Here is a 15681-nt window from a genome sequence, read left to right as displayed (position 1 = left end):
AGACAAGGTCTTGATCTGTCACTCAGGCTGGAGTGCAGTGGCACGATCACAACTCACTGTAGCCTCATCCTCCTGGGCTCAAGTGGTCCTTTTGCCTCAGCCTCCCAGGTAGTTGAGACCACAGTTGCATGCCACCAAGTTGCATGCTTGGCTCATTTTTAATTTTTTTGGTAGAGACAAGGTCTCACTTTGTTGCCCAGGTTAGTCTTGAACTCCTGGGCTCAAGCGATTCTCCTGCCTCAGCCTCACAAAGTGTTGGGATTACAGGTGTGAGCCACGTGCCCAGGTTGAAGTTTTCTTTTTATCACAGTAGTTCCTTTGTTCTCATTAACTTCATAATAAGTAAATACTATTAATCTGAACTTATAAAACAATCTATCTTTATAAAACACCCCTTTTAATAGATAAGCATAAATTCATACAGATATTTGGAAATAGATACAGATAAAATCTGTAAAGAATTTTTCTTCATAAAAGTGTTCTGCTTTAAAAAGTTTGGAAACTGCTGGTCTAGGTAGTAGGGATTCATTAGCCAAGGATTTTTGCACAGGAGAATAAAATGATTGAAGTTGTAGGACAGAACTGTGACTCTGGCCACAGCAACATAGAAGCATGACAGGGAGAGACAGGAAGGTGCTATGGGAATGGAAGAGAGGGGATGGGTTAGTTTTGTTTTGTTTTGAGACGGAGTTTCATTCTTGTTGCCCAGGCTGGAGTGCAATGGCGCGTGCCCTTGGCTCACTGCAACCTCTACCTCCCGGGTTCAAGCATTCTCCTGCCTCAGCCTCCCGAGTAGCTGGTATTACAGGCGCCCGCCACCACACCCAGCTAATTTTTGTATTTTTAGTAGAGACGGGCTTTCGCCATGTTGGCCAGGCTGATCTCGAACTCCTAACCTCAAATAATCCACCCACCTTGGCCTCCCAAAGTGCTAGGATTACAAGGATGAGCCACCGCACCTGGCCTTCTGATCAGTATCTCTATCTCCCACTAGGCTGTAAGCTCCATGAGGGCAGGGACTATACTTTTGCTCCCAACTGTATCTTCAGTGCTTGGCACAGCACATGGTAGCACTTGATACACAGAAGATACTTGAACATTTGGTAATGGAATGAGCTGAAGTCCATTTTTAAAAAAATGATTCATGCTGCTGATTTTAGGATACCCTTCAATTCCAAGGATCCAAAAGATCCACTAACGTGAGGACAGGAAGACTTCTGTTTCAGAGTTGAATCATTACCAATATCTACCAAATTCTTATCTCCTTATCAAATACCAAATTCAGAAAACAGCATTGAAAATTACTATGTTAACACTTTCCCTAACTCGATATATATATATATATATATTTTTTAATTTACTAATTTGAGACGGAGTTTCACTCTTGTCTCTCAGACTGGAGTGCAATGGCACGATCTCGGCTCACTGCAATCCCCGCCTCCCAAGTTCAAGAGATTATCCTGCCTCAACCTCCCAAGTAGCTGAGATTACAGGCACGCACCACTACATCTGGCTAATGTTCGATATTATTATCACACGCTGGTCAGTGTGTTTTTGTGAACTGTCAACGTTCCAAGATTTTGTGCTGAGCTGGTGCGTCTGAGACTCTTATGATTTTCAGGCTTACTCTCTGCTCCAATTATACCTGCTTTGTACAGGCACAAATCCAGAGGGTTGGTCAGAGCTGAGCTTTCCCAAACAATAAAACATTTGTAACAAATTCTACCATATTCACAGTGATGACAGATGCTTTCCTCTGTGGCATGCATCAAAACATGTTCATCAGATTTTGGAAGCACAAGTTAAGGCGTTAAAATGTGGCATATAACACATTTGAGGGTGTAGGTATTTTCTTTTAGATTATTAGTTAAAAATATTTCTAAAGAGGACGTTAGAATAAAACGGTTGCAGAAGCACAGCAGCACATTTATTTGTAAAACCAAAGGACAGGCTGAGCGCAGTGGCTCATGTCTGCAATCCCAGCACTTTGAAAGGCTGTGGCAGGTGGATCATTTGAGGTCAGGAGTTCAAGACCAGCCTGGTCAACGTGGCAAAACCTCATCTCTACTAAAAATACAAAAATTAGCCGGGTGTGGTGGCAGGTGCCTGTAATCCTAGTTACTCAGGAGGCTGAGGCACGAGAATCATTTGAACTCAGGAGGCGGAGGTTGCAGCGAGCCAAGATCGCGCCATTGCACTCCAACCTGGGCAACAGAGCTCCGTCTCAAAAATAAAAATAAAAATAAAAATAAAAATAAATAAGGAAAATGAAACAGTCATGGAAAGGGTAAAATTTGACTGATTTAGTGCCAGTATTTAACATTTCTTCAGCATTTTCTGCTGTGTACCAGGCAGACTGCTGAGTGGTTTTCCAAACAGCATTCCAGTCACAGTCCCTAAAGGTGCTCAGGGAGAAGAGGGCTCTATGGTCCTAGGAAAAGCTCCACTCTGCAGTATTCTCTTGGAGATTCATGATGCAAAATAGGGTTTTAAAGGCTCTGAGAAATTTCAGAGAAAAGAAGGAAATATAAGTTTCTTTTACCTAGAATTTTCCAATCTTTTCTAATCACGAAACTTTCTAAAAATATTTGTGTATTCTTCTTTTTTTTTTTTTAAAGAGGGGCTGCTGGGCATGGTGGCTCACGCCTGTAATCCCAGCACTTTGGGAGGCCAAAGGGGGCGGATCACCTGAGGTCAGGAGTTCGAGACCAGCCTGGCCAACATGGCAAAATCCCGTCTCTACTAAAAATACAAAAATTAGCTGTAATCCCTACTATTAGGGAGGCTGAGGCAGGTGAATTGTTTGAACCCAGGAAGTGTAGGTTGCAGTGAGCTGAGATGGTGCTATTGCACTCCAGCCTAAGCGACAGAGCAAGACTCCATATCAAAAAAATAATAAAATAAATAGAGAGGGGTCTCAGTATTTTGCACAGGCTGTACTCCAACTCTTGAGCTCAAGCTTTCTGCCTCAGCCTTCTCAATAGCTGGGACTATAGGCTTGCACCCCTGCACCTGGCTCATGATGCTTCTCTTTGAGAAATACTGGCCTGGAGTACTTTTTACATACATCTGGTTCTCACTATATTTGTGAAGTAGCCACAACTTAACTTTACAGAAGAACGGAATGGAACATCAGGCAGGTTACGCCAGGTCACACAGCTACTAATACACAATCTTTTTGTGTGTGTCTGTGTGTGTGTGTGTGACAGTTTTGCTCTTTTGTCCAGGCTGCAGTGAAGCGGTGTGATCTCGGCTCACTGCAACCTCTGCCCCACCACCTGGGTTCAAGTGATTCTCCTGCCTCAGTCTCCTGAGTAGCTAGAATTACAGGAATCTACCATCACACCCGGCTAATTTTTGTATTTTTAGTAGAGGTTTCACCATGTTGGCCAGGTTGCTCTTGAACTCCTGACCTCAGGTGATCCACCCGCCTTGGCCTCCCAAATAGATTACAGGTGTGAGCCACCGCGTCCAGCCTCTAATATACAATCTTTGACGCAAACTCAATTTTTCTTTTTTTTTTCTTTTTTGAGATGGAATCTCACTCTGTCGTGCGCCCAGGTTGGAGTGCAATGGCACAATCTCGGCTCACTGCAACCTCCGCCTCTCGGTTTCAAGTGATTCTGAGTAGCTGGGATTACAGGTGTGCGCCACCAGCCCGGCTAATTTTTAATTTTTAGTAGAGACGGGGTTTCACCATGTTGGTCAGGCTGGCCTTGAACTCCAGACCTCGTGATCCGCCCACCTTGGCCTCCCAAAGTGCTGGGATTACAGGCATGAGCCACCATGCCCAGCTATGCAAACTCAATTTTTCTAAAAGAAAAAAAACAAAACCAAAACAAAACAAAAACCTCCAGTGCTTTTTCCAGCATAAAACACCACTTTCTTTTCTTTTCTTTTCTTTTTTGAGACGGAGTCTTGCTTTGTTGCCCAGGCTGGCTGGAGTGCAGTGGTGCAATCTCGGCTCACTGCAACCTCCATCTCCTAGGTTCAAGTGATTCTCCTGCTTCAGCCTCCTGAGTAAGTGGGATTACAGGTGCACCACCATGCCCAGCTAATTTTTTTTTTTTTTTGAGATAAAGTTTCACTCCTGTTGCCTAGACTAGAGTGCAATGGCGCAATCTCGGCTCACTGCAACCTCCAACTCCTAAGTTCAAGCGATTCTCCTGCCTCAGCCTTCTGAGTAGCTGGGATTACAGGTGCCCACCACCACACCAGGCTAATTTTGTACTTTTAGTAGAGATGAGGTTTCTCTATGTTGGTCAGGCTGGTCTCGAACTCCCGACCTTAGGTGATCCGCCTGAGTCAGCCTCCTAAAGTGCTGGGATTACAGGCATGAGCCACTGTGCATGGCCCTGGCTAATTTTTGTATTTTTTGGTGGAGAGAGGGTTTCGCCATGTTGGTCAGGCTGGTCTCGAACTCCAGACCTCGTGATCCGCCCACCTCGGCCTCCTGAAGTGCTGGGATTACAGGTGTAAGCCACCGCGCCCAACCTAAAACACGACTTTCTTAGATGGGCATGGTGGAATGGGACTGTAGTCTGCTATTTTCAGGGGGCTAAACTGGGTAGATTGCTTGAACATGGGAGTTGGAGGCTGCAGTGAGCTATGATTGCACCACTGCACTCCAGCTTAGGTGACAGATCAAGACCCTATCTTAAAAAAAAAAAAAATTATATACACATATACAAACAAAAAACAAAAACAAAACAAAACACTACTTTCACGTGAAACAGCATTTTATTTTATTTTTTTGAGATGAAGTCTCACTCTGTCGCCCAGGCCAGAGTGCAATGGCACGATCTTGGTTCACTGCAACTTCCACCTCTCAGTTTCAAGTAGTTCTCCTGCCTCAGCCTCCGGAGTAGCTGGGATTACAGGCATGTGCTACCACACCCAGCTCAGTTTTGTATTTTTAGTAGAGATGGGGTTTCACCATGCTGGCCAGGCTGGTCTTGAACCCCGGATCTCGTGATCCGCCTGCCTTGGCCTCCCAAAGTGCTGGGATTACAAGTGTGAGCCAACATACTGGTCGTGAAACATCATTTTAGAGCTGGGTAAAGCTTCGTGATCTCTCAGACTAGTAACCTTATTATGCTGATGAGCAAATAGGGCTCAAATTAAGTGCCTTGCCCCAGGTAAAGGGCTTGCAGACTGCAGGAGGAATGAAAGGATCCGTGACTCAGTGACTTCCAATTAAGTGCTCTACTGCCCCATATAATTATGAAGCAAATCTATGTCAACGTAGGGTGAGACCAAATTAACTGCCCAGATTGAGTAGGCACTCACAGGTACCAAGTGAACAATTTACCTGGGAAAAGGTGATACTGGAGCAATGTCCAGTTGTCATGTGATTTTGAAATAAGGATTTAGGAGCCACTTGACTAGCCTAACTAAACAGTGAATATTATTATTTTTAAGAGTTTAATCACCTTACTTGGATCATGCCATCCCTCTCCTCAGAAAAGTGCCATATGCCACTTAAAAAAATTAAGAGAAATTAAAAATTTCTGACTACAAATGATTTCACAACTCAAATTGGGCACATCCTGGAGTGTCACAAGACACAATGATTGGGAATCATTTTTCTGAAGTGTGTCAGACATGAGGAATAGAAGAATAATGCAGTTTATCATTACAAACACCGGGCCTAACCTGTAGGGCAGGGAGGGGAATGTTTGCTGCACTTGCTGCCGTCAGGAGGAGCAGTGAGGGAGTAAATGACAGCAGGAGGGAAAACCACAGCACACGTTGAGGAGGGCTCCAGCACAGCTGAGCTGGCCTGAGGTTCTCAAGTGCAGTGGCGAAGGGGTAAAGCACCTCTCTTTTGTTTTTGTTTTGAGACGGAGTCTCACTCTGTCGCCCAGGCTGGAGTGCAGTGCAATCGCAGTTCACTGCAACTGCCGCCTCCCAAGTTCAAGCGATTCTCCTGCCTCAGCCTCCCAAGTAGCTGGGATTACAGGCGCCCACCACCACACCCAGCTAATTTTTGTATTTTTAGTAGAGATGGAGTTTCACCATGTTGGTCAGGCTGGTCTCGAACTCCCAACCTCAGGTGATCCGCCTGCCTTGGCCTCTCAAAGTGCTGGGATTACAGGCGTGAGTCACCGCACCGGCCTAAAACATCTCTCTTAAGAAGGAAGAATAAGAGACTTTCAAAGAAAAACAAAAAGACAGCTGAAAAGAGGAGTGTAAATCAACACATAAACAACAGAGATGAGGAAAATAGTTTTTTTTCTTTAAGATACAGGGTCTCATGGCTCATTGCAGCCTCAAACACCTAGGTTCAAGTGATCCTCCCGCCTTAGCCTCCTGAGTAGCTGGGACTACAGGCTCATGTCACCATGCCCAGCTAATTATTTATTTTTAAAAATAGAGAAGGAGGTCTTGTTATGTTGGCCAGGTTGGTCTTGAACTCCTGGCTTCAAGTAATCTTTCTGCCTAGGTCTCCCAACATGCTAGGATTATCTGTGTGAGCCACCATGCCTGGACAATTTTTAGATTTTTTTGTAGAGATGGGATCGCGCTATGATGACCAGGCTGTGGAAATAAATAAGCACAAGTTATGATACTGACTTTTGGAGTTTAAAAGGAACAGCAGTTGTTCTTTCTGTGTGGAAATATTTTGGCTGTGGACGGTGGTCAGTGGGCAGAATGGACATGATAGCTTAGAAGTCTGCAAAAACATTCTTTTTTGGTTTTTTTTTTGAGACAAAGTCTCACTCTATTGCACAAGCTAGAGGGCAGTGGCATGATCTCCACTCACTGCAACCTCCACCTCCTGGGTTGAAGCAATTATCCTGCCTCAGCCTCCTGAGTAGCTGGGATTACAGGTGTGTGCCACCATGCCCAGCTAATTTTTTTGTATTTTTAGTAGAATGTTGGCCAGGCTGGTCTTGAACTCCTGACTTCATGATCCACCTGCCTCATCCTCTCAAAGTGCCGGGATTACAGGCATGAGCCACCGTGCCCGGCCATGTCTTTCTTTTTCTTTTTTTTTGAGACAGAGTCTTGCTCTGTTGCCCAGGTTGGAGTGCAGTGGCCAGATCCCAGCTCACTGCAAGCTTCGCCTCCTGGGTTCAAGCCATTCTTCTGCGTCAGTCTCCCAAGTAGCTGGGACTATAGGCGCCCGCCCCCACGCCTGGCTAAGTTTTGTATTTTTTTTTTTAGTAGAGACGGGGTTTTACCATGTTGGCCAGGATGGTCTTGATCTCCTGACCTTGTGATCCGCCTGCCTCAGACTCCAAAGTGCTGGGATTACAGGTGTGAGCTACCACACCTGGCCCCTTTAGTTTCTCAAAAGTAATTGTTACTTATAGTAAAAAGAAAAAGAGGCCAGGTGCAGTGGCTCATGCCTGTAATCCCAGAACTTTGGGAGGTCGAGGCGGGCGGATTACTTGAGGCCAGGAGTTCGAGACCAGCCTGGTAAACATTGTGAAACCCCATCTCTACTAAGAATACAAAAATTAGCTGGGCAGGGTGGTACATGCCTTTAGTCCCAGCTACTTGGGAGGCTGAGGCAGGAGAATCACTTGAACCCGGGAGGTGGAGGTTGCAATGAGCTGAGATCATGCCACCTCACTCCAGCCTGGGTGACAGAGAGAGACTCCATCTAAGGAAAAAAAAAAAAAAAAAAAAAGGTCAGAAGTTTCTAGACACTAAATCCTCCTTAAGGATGGGTAGAGAAGTTCATGCTTGTAATCCCAGCACTTTGGGACAGAGAGGCGCAAGGACTGCTTGAGCCCAGGAGTTTGAGGCTGCAGTGAGCTGACTGCACCACCGCACACCAGCCTGGATGACAGAATGAGATTCTGCCCCTAAAACAAACAAAAATGCCAAGAAACCTCCTTAAAATTTTGCAAGGAAAATTGGAAAATTAATCATTAATCAATCTGCACTCTCTCTAAAACTGTACAATTAGAATTATTTTCCCTCCACAAAAACAGCAGGAGTTTGTGACATAGCCATCAAAGCTACCTCAGTATTCAATGAGGGAGGTGGGTGAAAGGCGGTGCTGGCCAAATAGGGGGAATACAGGCAGGACGCCACCTCAGAATGAGAGTTCTCCATTTACACTTTCATTTTAAATCTTTATTGCTTTTCTCTGATTATAAAAAGAAATGCTCATGGTAGAAAATTCAGATGTTTCAGAAATATGAATGCAAAGAGTAAAAATCTGTAACTCTAAGAATGCATCATTCCAGCTTTTTCTTTTAAGAATTATTTAAAACCTCACTAACATTTATTTAAAACACTTTTTTTTAAAAGTAGGATATGCTATGTTTAATCCAGCAACTTGCTTTTCTTGCTAGATTTTATTTGGTCTACTGAGTAAACAGAGATCCACCGCATTGTTTTTGAAAAGTTGGATAGTATTCTATGGCATGAATGAATCACAGTTTAACCACATTTCCTCTCAGGGAAAAATGTTTTTACAATTATTGACTTTGGTGAATAATCTTGCTCACATATCCTTGTGCATATGTGATAGCATTTTTGGATACCCAAATCCTAGAAATGGATTTGCTGGGTCAAAGGGTGTGTGCATTAACATTTTTATTAGACTGCATTTACATTTTAAATCTTTAAAATTGGTCTGCAGTTTGAAATGGCACTAGCTCAATTTTTTGTTGTCTCTTGCTCAGCCGTCACCAAGTCTAGTTTTAATTCCTTTGTCAGAAGTCATTGAGATGACAGCTTCCTGTCACAGGCTGGCATGCAACCTCAGGTGTTTTCAGTCTCTTAGTGCTACAACTCTAATGCACTTCAAAAATAATTGCCACTTTTTTTACGGGGGTGAGCATTTTCTTTTTTTTTTTTTTTTTTTTTTCCAGATGACACTAGCTTCAGATATCTTTTTGGAGCTTTGGATAGGATTTAGTAAAAGAGATAAAACAAGACTAATCTATTGCCCAATTCTTCTTTTTTTTATCTGCTGGAGTTAACTATGACATATTGGTGCTCTTCGGACAACCACCTGGGTTATTGGCTGCAAGAGGCCATATCTGCCAGTTCCCATCTACTTAGCATACCATTACTCTCTTTCTAACACTTTTCCAGTATTTGTCATGTTAAACCTAAATTAACTTTTCTGGCCACCTAAGCAACACTTCCATTTTGAGAGGACAAAGAAGACACCATTTCAAGAGTACAATACTGGTAACAGTACCCTCCTGAACCACTTAGTATAAAGTGATTTTTTGCGTCTTCTGGACTCATAGATTTCAAAACACCTGCACTCATTAACTTGCCAATTGGTCATGAACTTCCTTCGGAGTTAAAAAAAAAAAAAATACAACATATAAAAGATTAGCCATTAAAGTGTTTTTAAAAATCAAATACTAGCTACATTCTCCCCACTATAAATAAGAATATATATGCGTCATCAGAGTAGGAACTAAATAATATTCAACATTCTTTCTAGCCCTGGCCAGGTTCGGGGTCTCACCCCTGTAATTCCAGAATTTTGGGAGGCCGAGGTGGGCAGATCGCTTGAGGCCAGGAGTTCAAGATCAGCCTGGCCAACATGGTGAAACCCCATCTCTACTAACAATACAAAAATTAGCTGGGCATGGTGGCGGGTGCCTGTAATCCCAGGTACTCGTGAGGCTGAGGCAGAAGAATCACTCTAACCCAGAAGGCGGGGTTGAGATTGCCCCACTGCACTCCAGCCTGGGTGACAGAGTGAGACTCTTGTCACAAAAACAAAAAAACCAAAGATGCTTTCCAGCCCTAACACTTTATTAATCTACAGGTTTTCAAAGAATTAGAATCCCATATAAGAAAATATATGTAAACTAGTACTAGAACTAGAGTAAGAATAACAATAAAAACATTTTTTTTTTTTTTTGAGGTAGAGTCTCGCTCTGTTGCCCAGTGGTGAGATCTCAGCTCACTGCAGCCTTTGTCTCCTGGGTTCAAGTGATTATCCTGATTCAGCCTACCCAGTGGCTGGGATTACAGGCTCATGCTACTCTGCCCGGCTAATTTTTGTATTTTTAGTAGAGACAGGGTTTCACCATGTTGGCCAGGCTGGTGTTGAATTCCTGACCTCAAGTGATCCACCCCTTGGGCTCCCAAAGTGCTGGAATTACAGGTGTGAGCCACCACACCTGGCCAAGTAAATCTTATTATTTATTTATTTATTTATTTATTTATTTATTTATTTTAAAGATTGAGTCTTGCTCTGTTGCCCAGGCTGGAGAGCAGTGGTAGGATCTTGGCTCACTGCAACCTTTGCCTCCAGGGTTCAAGCGATTCTCCTGCCTCAGCCTCCCGAGTAGCTGTGATTACAGATGTGCATCACCATGCCCGGCTAATTTTTTGTATTTTTAGTAGAGACGGGGTTTTGCCATGTTGACCAGGCTGGTCTTGAGCTCCTGGCCTCAAGTGATCCGCCTGCCTTGGCCTCCCAAAGTGCTGAGATTACAGGCATGAGCCACTGTGCTCAGCCTCTTTTTTTTTTTTTTTTCAAGAGAAGGGGTCTTGCTATGTTGCCCAGGTTGGTCTGAAACTCCTTAGCTCAAGCAATCCTCCCACCTGAGCCTCCCCAAATTCTGGGATTATAGGTTTGAGCCACTGTGCCCAACCCTTGAGTGAATCTTTGATTTAGAAAGCAGTGTACTATTTTTTCTAAAGCTGGAGATCATCATTATAAAGATCAGCTTTGAGAAACTAAACTGACCCCAAGCTATAATCTGAAAGTTATTTTTTTGAATTAAAAAAACCCCTAAATCCAAAACAACATAGTATCAAGTAGTAAAAGAGAAGCACCTGTATAAGCATACAATATATTTCAAATGTTACTATATAAACAAAGGAAATATTTATGTATAACATTTATATTCTGGACTATGTCAGTGGTGGTATGACACTAGTGAGAGAAATAGCTGCCCTCAAATCCATGTCAAATGTGCAGTTATTTGGATTTATAAGGCCAACGAAAAAGATGCAGTGAAAAAGAGACTAAAAAACAGAATCAGCCCGAAAGAAGGATTCATCTAAATCTGGGGCATAATTTGGATAATATACAAAATTAAAAAAATAAAGACAGGAGAAAGAGGAAATGTACAAGAAATAATTTTAGAAAGTCATTCCAGAAAAAAATCTATCTTATAAAACACATTTTAATGCTAGTCTTTTAGTACTTATTTATGTCAGGCCACCTCTTACTGGATGTTTGGTTTCCTGTGCTGAGACTCAGAAAAATTGTCTTGTGGTTAGAAAATAGCATATTCTCAAGGCAGTTGACTGAAAAGTATATTTTTTTGGCATGCCATTTTTTACAACAAATTTTACTTTAAAAAGAGGGTGAATTAATTAGCTTGGAGATTAACTCTCACTGGTAGAAGTATAGTGGATTTATTCAGCATGCTTAAAAAAGAAAATGGATCAGAATTTAGGATTTTATATATATGTAACTGACAGAACCTGAGATAAAGGGGAGTTTTTCACCTGCAAAAAAATAAAAATAAAAATAAAAAAATAAAAATAAAGAAAGAAAAAGAAAAATTAAGAACACTGAAGGGATGGTGGGAAAGATTTCTTAAAAAGAGGAGTTAGGGCCGGGTGCGGTGGCTCATGCCTGTAACCCCAGCACTTTGGGAGGCCGAGGCGGGCGGAACACGAGGTCAGGAGATCGAGACCCTCGTGGCTAACAGTGAAACCCCATCTCAAATAAAAATACAAAAAATTAGCCAGGCGTGGTGTCGGGCGCCTTTAGTCCCAGCTACTCGGGAGGCTGAGGTAGGAGAATGGCAGGAACCCAGGAGGCGGAGCTTGCAGTGAACCGAGATTGCACCACTGCCCTCCAGCCTGGGCGACAGAGCACAATTCTGTCTCAAAAAAAAAAAAAAAAAGAGTAGTTAGAGGAAGGTGTGCGCCTAAGTTAGACTTGAGGGCAAAGTCTGAAGAACGTCAACAACGTAAGTATTCTTTAGGAAGCCGAATGCCAGGAGCACTCCTAAGGATAATTTACTAAAATAAAAAGATAAACAGATATTCAGCCTGTTGAGTCTTACAAATGAGAGAAATGAAGCATGCTTGCAAAATACCAGACCCTCAAAGGAAAGAAAATGCTAAAAAAGACAAAGTTTTAAAGGGTGTAGAGTGAAAATTAAAACATTCTAACTTACTTGAGGTAGATGAAAATAGAAAATCACGTAAGATTAGAACAGATTATATTTTTGACCACTCATGTTAGGAAGTGAAGAAATGTCAGGATCATAAATCTTAAAGCTGGCCAGGCGTGGTGGCTCAAGTCTATAATCCCAGCACTTTGTGAGGCCGAGGCTGCTGGATCACCTGATGTCAGTAGTTGGAGACCAGCCTGGCCAACATGGCAAAACCCCGTCTCTACTAAAAACACACAAAAAATTGGACAGGCGTGGTGGTCGGTGCCTGTAATCCCAGCACTTTGGGGGGCTGAGGCGGGTGGGTCACTGCAGGTCAGGAGTTTGAGACCAGCCTGGCCAACATGGCGAAACCCTGTCTCTACTAAAAACACAAAAATTAGCTGGGCGTGGTGGCACATGCCTGTAATCCTGTGCTGGCACAAGCCAGCTACTCAGGAGGCTGAGGCAGGAGAATCGCTTGAACCCAGGAGGCAGAGGTTGCAGTGAGCTGAGTTTGTGCCACTGCACTCCAGCCAGGGCAACAGAGGGAGACTCCCTCTCGATAAATAAATAAACACTTTAATAAATCTTAAAGCCAATGGAAAAATCAATAATCCGTTTAAAAAAGGTATGAAGCAGGGAGCGGTGGCTCATGCGTGTAATCCCAGCACTGTGGGAGGCCGAGGCAGGCGGATCACGAGGTCACGAGATCGAGACCATCCTGGCCAGCACGGTGAAACAAGGTCGCAGTGAGCTGAGATCGCGCCACTGCACTCCAGCCTGGCGACAGAGCGAGACTCGGTCTCAAAAAAAAAAGAAAATGTACAAAAAAGGATGACTTTCAGTATTTCATAAATCACCAAATGAGCAAAAACCCCTAAAAACAGTTTAATTAAAAATTTGAGGCTGACTCTGGGCCCACTGCCTAGGAATTAGCCCTGCTCCGCAAGGAGCAGTACTGTTTTTAAAAAAAAATTTTTTTGGACAGTCTAATATTACATTTGTAATATTTCTAAATCTTAAATTAAAAAATATATTAACATTTATATTTTAAAAGATGCTTTTAAAAATATAAAAAATTAACTCATTACCTATTTTGTTTAAGGGCTCCTGGAAAAAGCGAGGGAATGATCAATATGCACACCAAAACAAATATATACAAACTTCTAAATTTCATTTTATAGGAATAGAATAGTATCTATTGCAAGCGCAGGGTGCATGAATAACTCAGTGACAGGCGTAAGCTCAGCCAGGATTAGAAACGTCTTCCCAATGGAGGCCCCGCTCAAGTTGAAATTTTCATGGACACAGTAAATCATCCAAAAGGCCACCTTCAATAACCAAAGTAGGCATAAAAATAGGCCGATGGTTACTTTGGAGATAATATAATCCTCGGTCTTATTGTTGTGGAGCAGATGTCATTATGGGTGGGGCTGAAGCGCAGAGCAGCTGAAACATTTTTATACCACCACCCGCACACTTTCAATGGGATAGAAGCGACTCAAAAAGGTAAGAGAAGAGCTCCCAATCGTCAATTGCTACTAGAAATAACTAACTTTTGATGTGGCCATGGCACGCGTAAAGGCCACAAAGAGATTTATAAAATTCTCCATGATTAATTCCTATCCTGGAAAAGAGGCAATCTCCTTTTCCCCTCCCTAGCCGGCTCCTCCTTGGGACACTTGGCTGAGTCTTTCTTTCCCTCCTTCTCACGCTGAGGTGAGGCCGCACGCAAGCCTGGGACGCCCGTTTTCCTCTTCGCGCGGAGGGAACTCTACGGGTAGGAAGCCGGGGTGGCGGGAAAGGAGCGCGCGGCACCGCGGGGAGGCAGAGAAGGCTTGCCAGGGACTAGCCGGGCTCGGGGAGAGCAGGGACACGCGGGCCGCCGGACCGAGGAGGCCGAGGTGACGAGGAAAATCTCCCGGCGCGGAGCCGGGACCGGGCGCTTCCGGCGGGCTACGGCTGCTCTCGGCCTAGCATAGCCTGGGTCCTGGGCCCCAACCGGGCCAGGTAGGGAGTTAGGAGAGAGGGTAAACCGGGGCTCGCACTTGCCTGAGACCGGGTGACCAGTAACTGGTAATAGTCTTTGCTCGGCGCCGGGCCTTGTCCTACAGTTTCAAACAGAGTCTCCGGCAGCCACGACGCCATCTTGGGACGCCACCGCCGTCGCTAAGACAACCAGGAAGGGGCGGGGCTTGGTCGGGGTCATGGGGCCAAAACCCTAGTTTAAATTGAACCACGCTTATGAGCTGGCAGAAGGATTTCTAACTTGGGGCGATTCTCCCCTTCTCCAAGGGTCTCAGGGAACCCTGATCCGTGAAATTTCCAGCTCCAGGTCCCGGGTGACCCGAAGGGGAATTAGTTCCTGCTACCACGGAGGGGAGGGGGTGACCCCGGCGGAGGGATACCAAGTGGAGCTCCACAGTCCCCTTCCTGGTCCCTCGAAGGGATCGGGCGGAGATCAGAGGCTGCTGGGAGAGTCGAGCCGGGCGGCGGGGGAGGGAGGGGCGATGTGATGGGCCGCCAGTAGGCAGCGGGGCCGGTCCCGCGGACGAGCCCGTCAACCAGAGCCCGAGGGCAAAGTAGTTCCCCGAGGGTGTCAGAGCGGGCGGGGAGGGAGGCGGCACGGGCGGAGGCGCACGCCGAGCGCGGTGCTGCGGCTCAGCTGATAATTGAAGGAACCCGGAGCCGCCGCTGCCGCCGCCGCTGGGGGGGGTGGGGGGAGCTAGTGGAAGTTACTGCCGCGCCACCGAGTCCGGACCGGAGACTTTGGGGCCTAACTAGGTAATTGGGGCGCAGCTCCGGGCGGCGGGGGCAAGCCTGGGGGGAGGGGGCCAGCTGAGGGGTTGGGGGGGGCGGGGGGAGGAGCTGGAACAGAAAGTCCCAGGAAGCCCGGTTGTGTCATCGCCGCGATTCGGCCCCCGCTTGGCCTGTTCCCGGCGCCGGCGGCGGCGGAGCCGCGGAAGGACCGGGCCGGGGGTGGACGGGAGAGACGCTCGAGGGCCGCCGCGGCCGGAGGGACCGGGGCCCGGCGGGAGGCAGGGGTCGCTGGGTCCCTCCTCCGGCTCCCCGCAATGAGAAGGGCCCTTCAGAGAACCGGGGTAAGGCTTGCGGGTGTTGGGGAGCTCGGCGGGGGTCGAGAGGGGCCGGAAGTGGGCTTTGGAGCTTGGAGGGTGTCTGGGAAGAGAGAAAGTGGGGGGCCGGAAGTGCAGGTGGGGGGTGTGAAGACGGCAAGGGTTCCCCGGAAATGGGACGAGGGGCCCGGAAATCGGGAAAGGGGAGGCTCCGGGGCTGTGGACGGCCCGGAAATGGAAACTAGGGAGCAGCTCGAGTGACAACAGTTGTGGGAAGCGAGGGTCAGAGGAGGGAGAGGCCGGAGTGACTTTAGACCGCAGTAAGGGGTTTCCTGCCCAGGGGGACGGCGAGGGACGGTTGAGGGAGGGCAAGCCCGGAGACGGGGTCTGCGCGGGGCAGTTTTTTAAGCCGTGGGAAGTTGAGGCTGAGGGAGGATGATGACGAGGGGGGCATGCAGGGAGGCCTAAAGAAGCCAAGAAACTTGACTGAGAGG

At 45.9% G+C, this 15681-nt stretch overlaps 2 protein-coding genes across 26 annotated transcripts in view; one reads left to right on the top strand and one right to left on the bottom strand.

Moving 5' to 3' along the window:
• The window catches only part of FBXO36 (F-box protein 36), a 97265-nt gene extending 82618 nt beyond the window's left edge, over window positions 1-14647 (bottom strand). For 2 of the 3 annotated variants that reach the window (XM_007966535.3, XM_007966536.3), the window contains exon 1: window positions 14166-14633. In XM_007966535.3, the coding sequence (XP_007964726.1) occupies window positions 14166-14261 (96 nt within the window). In that variant the 5' untranslated portion in view covers window positions 14262-14633. Of the gene's footprint in view, window positions 1-14165 lie in introns of all 3 variants that reach the window. The other variant, XM_007966537.3, reaches the window with a different exon arrangement.
• Window positions 13606-15681, top strand: part of TRIP12 (thyroid hormone receptor interactor 12) — a 155523-nt gene continuing 153447 nt past the window's right edge. For 6 of the 23 annotated variants that reach the window (XM_038001432.2, XM_038001428.2, XM_007966547.3 and 3 more), the window contains exon 1: window positions 14751-14897. The gene's annotated coding sequence lies outside the window, so the exon portion shown is untranslated. Of the gene's footprint in view, window positions 13623-13874; window positions 13894-14750; window positions 14898-14987; window positions 15508-15681 lie in introns of those variants that run through there. The other 17 variants (XM_038001434.2, XM_007966549.3, XM_007966548.3 and 14 more) reach the window with 6 other exon arrangements.

This window comes from Chlorocebus sabaeus, chromosome 10, assembly GCF_047675955.1.
Source record: "Chlorocebus sabaeus isolate Y175 chromosome 10, mChlSab1.0.hap1, whole genome shotgun sequence".
Taxonomy (NCBI): domain Eukaryota; kingdom Metazoa; phylum Chordata; class Mammalia; order Primates; family Cercopithecidae; genus Chlorocebus; species Chlorocebus sabaeus.
The sequence above is the reverse complement of the archived record's forward strand: the minus strand, read 5'-3'. Positions and strand labels throughout refer to the sequence as shown.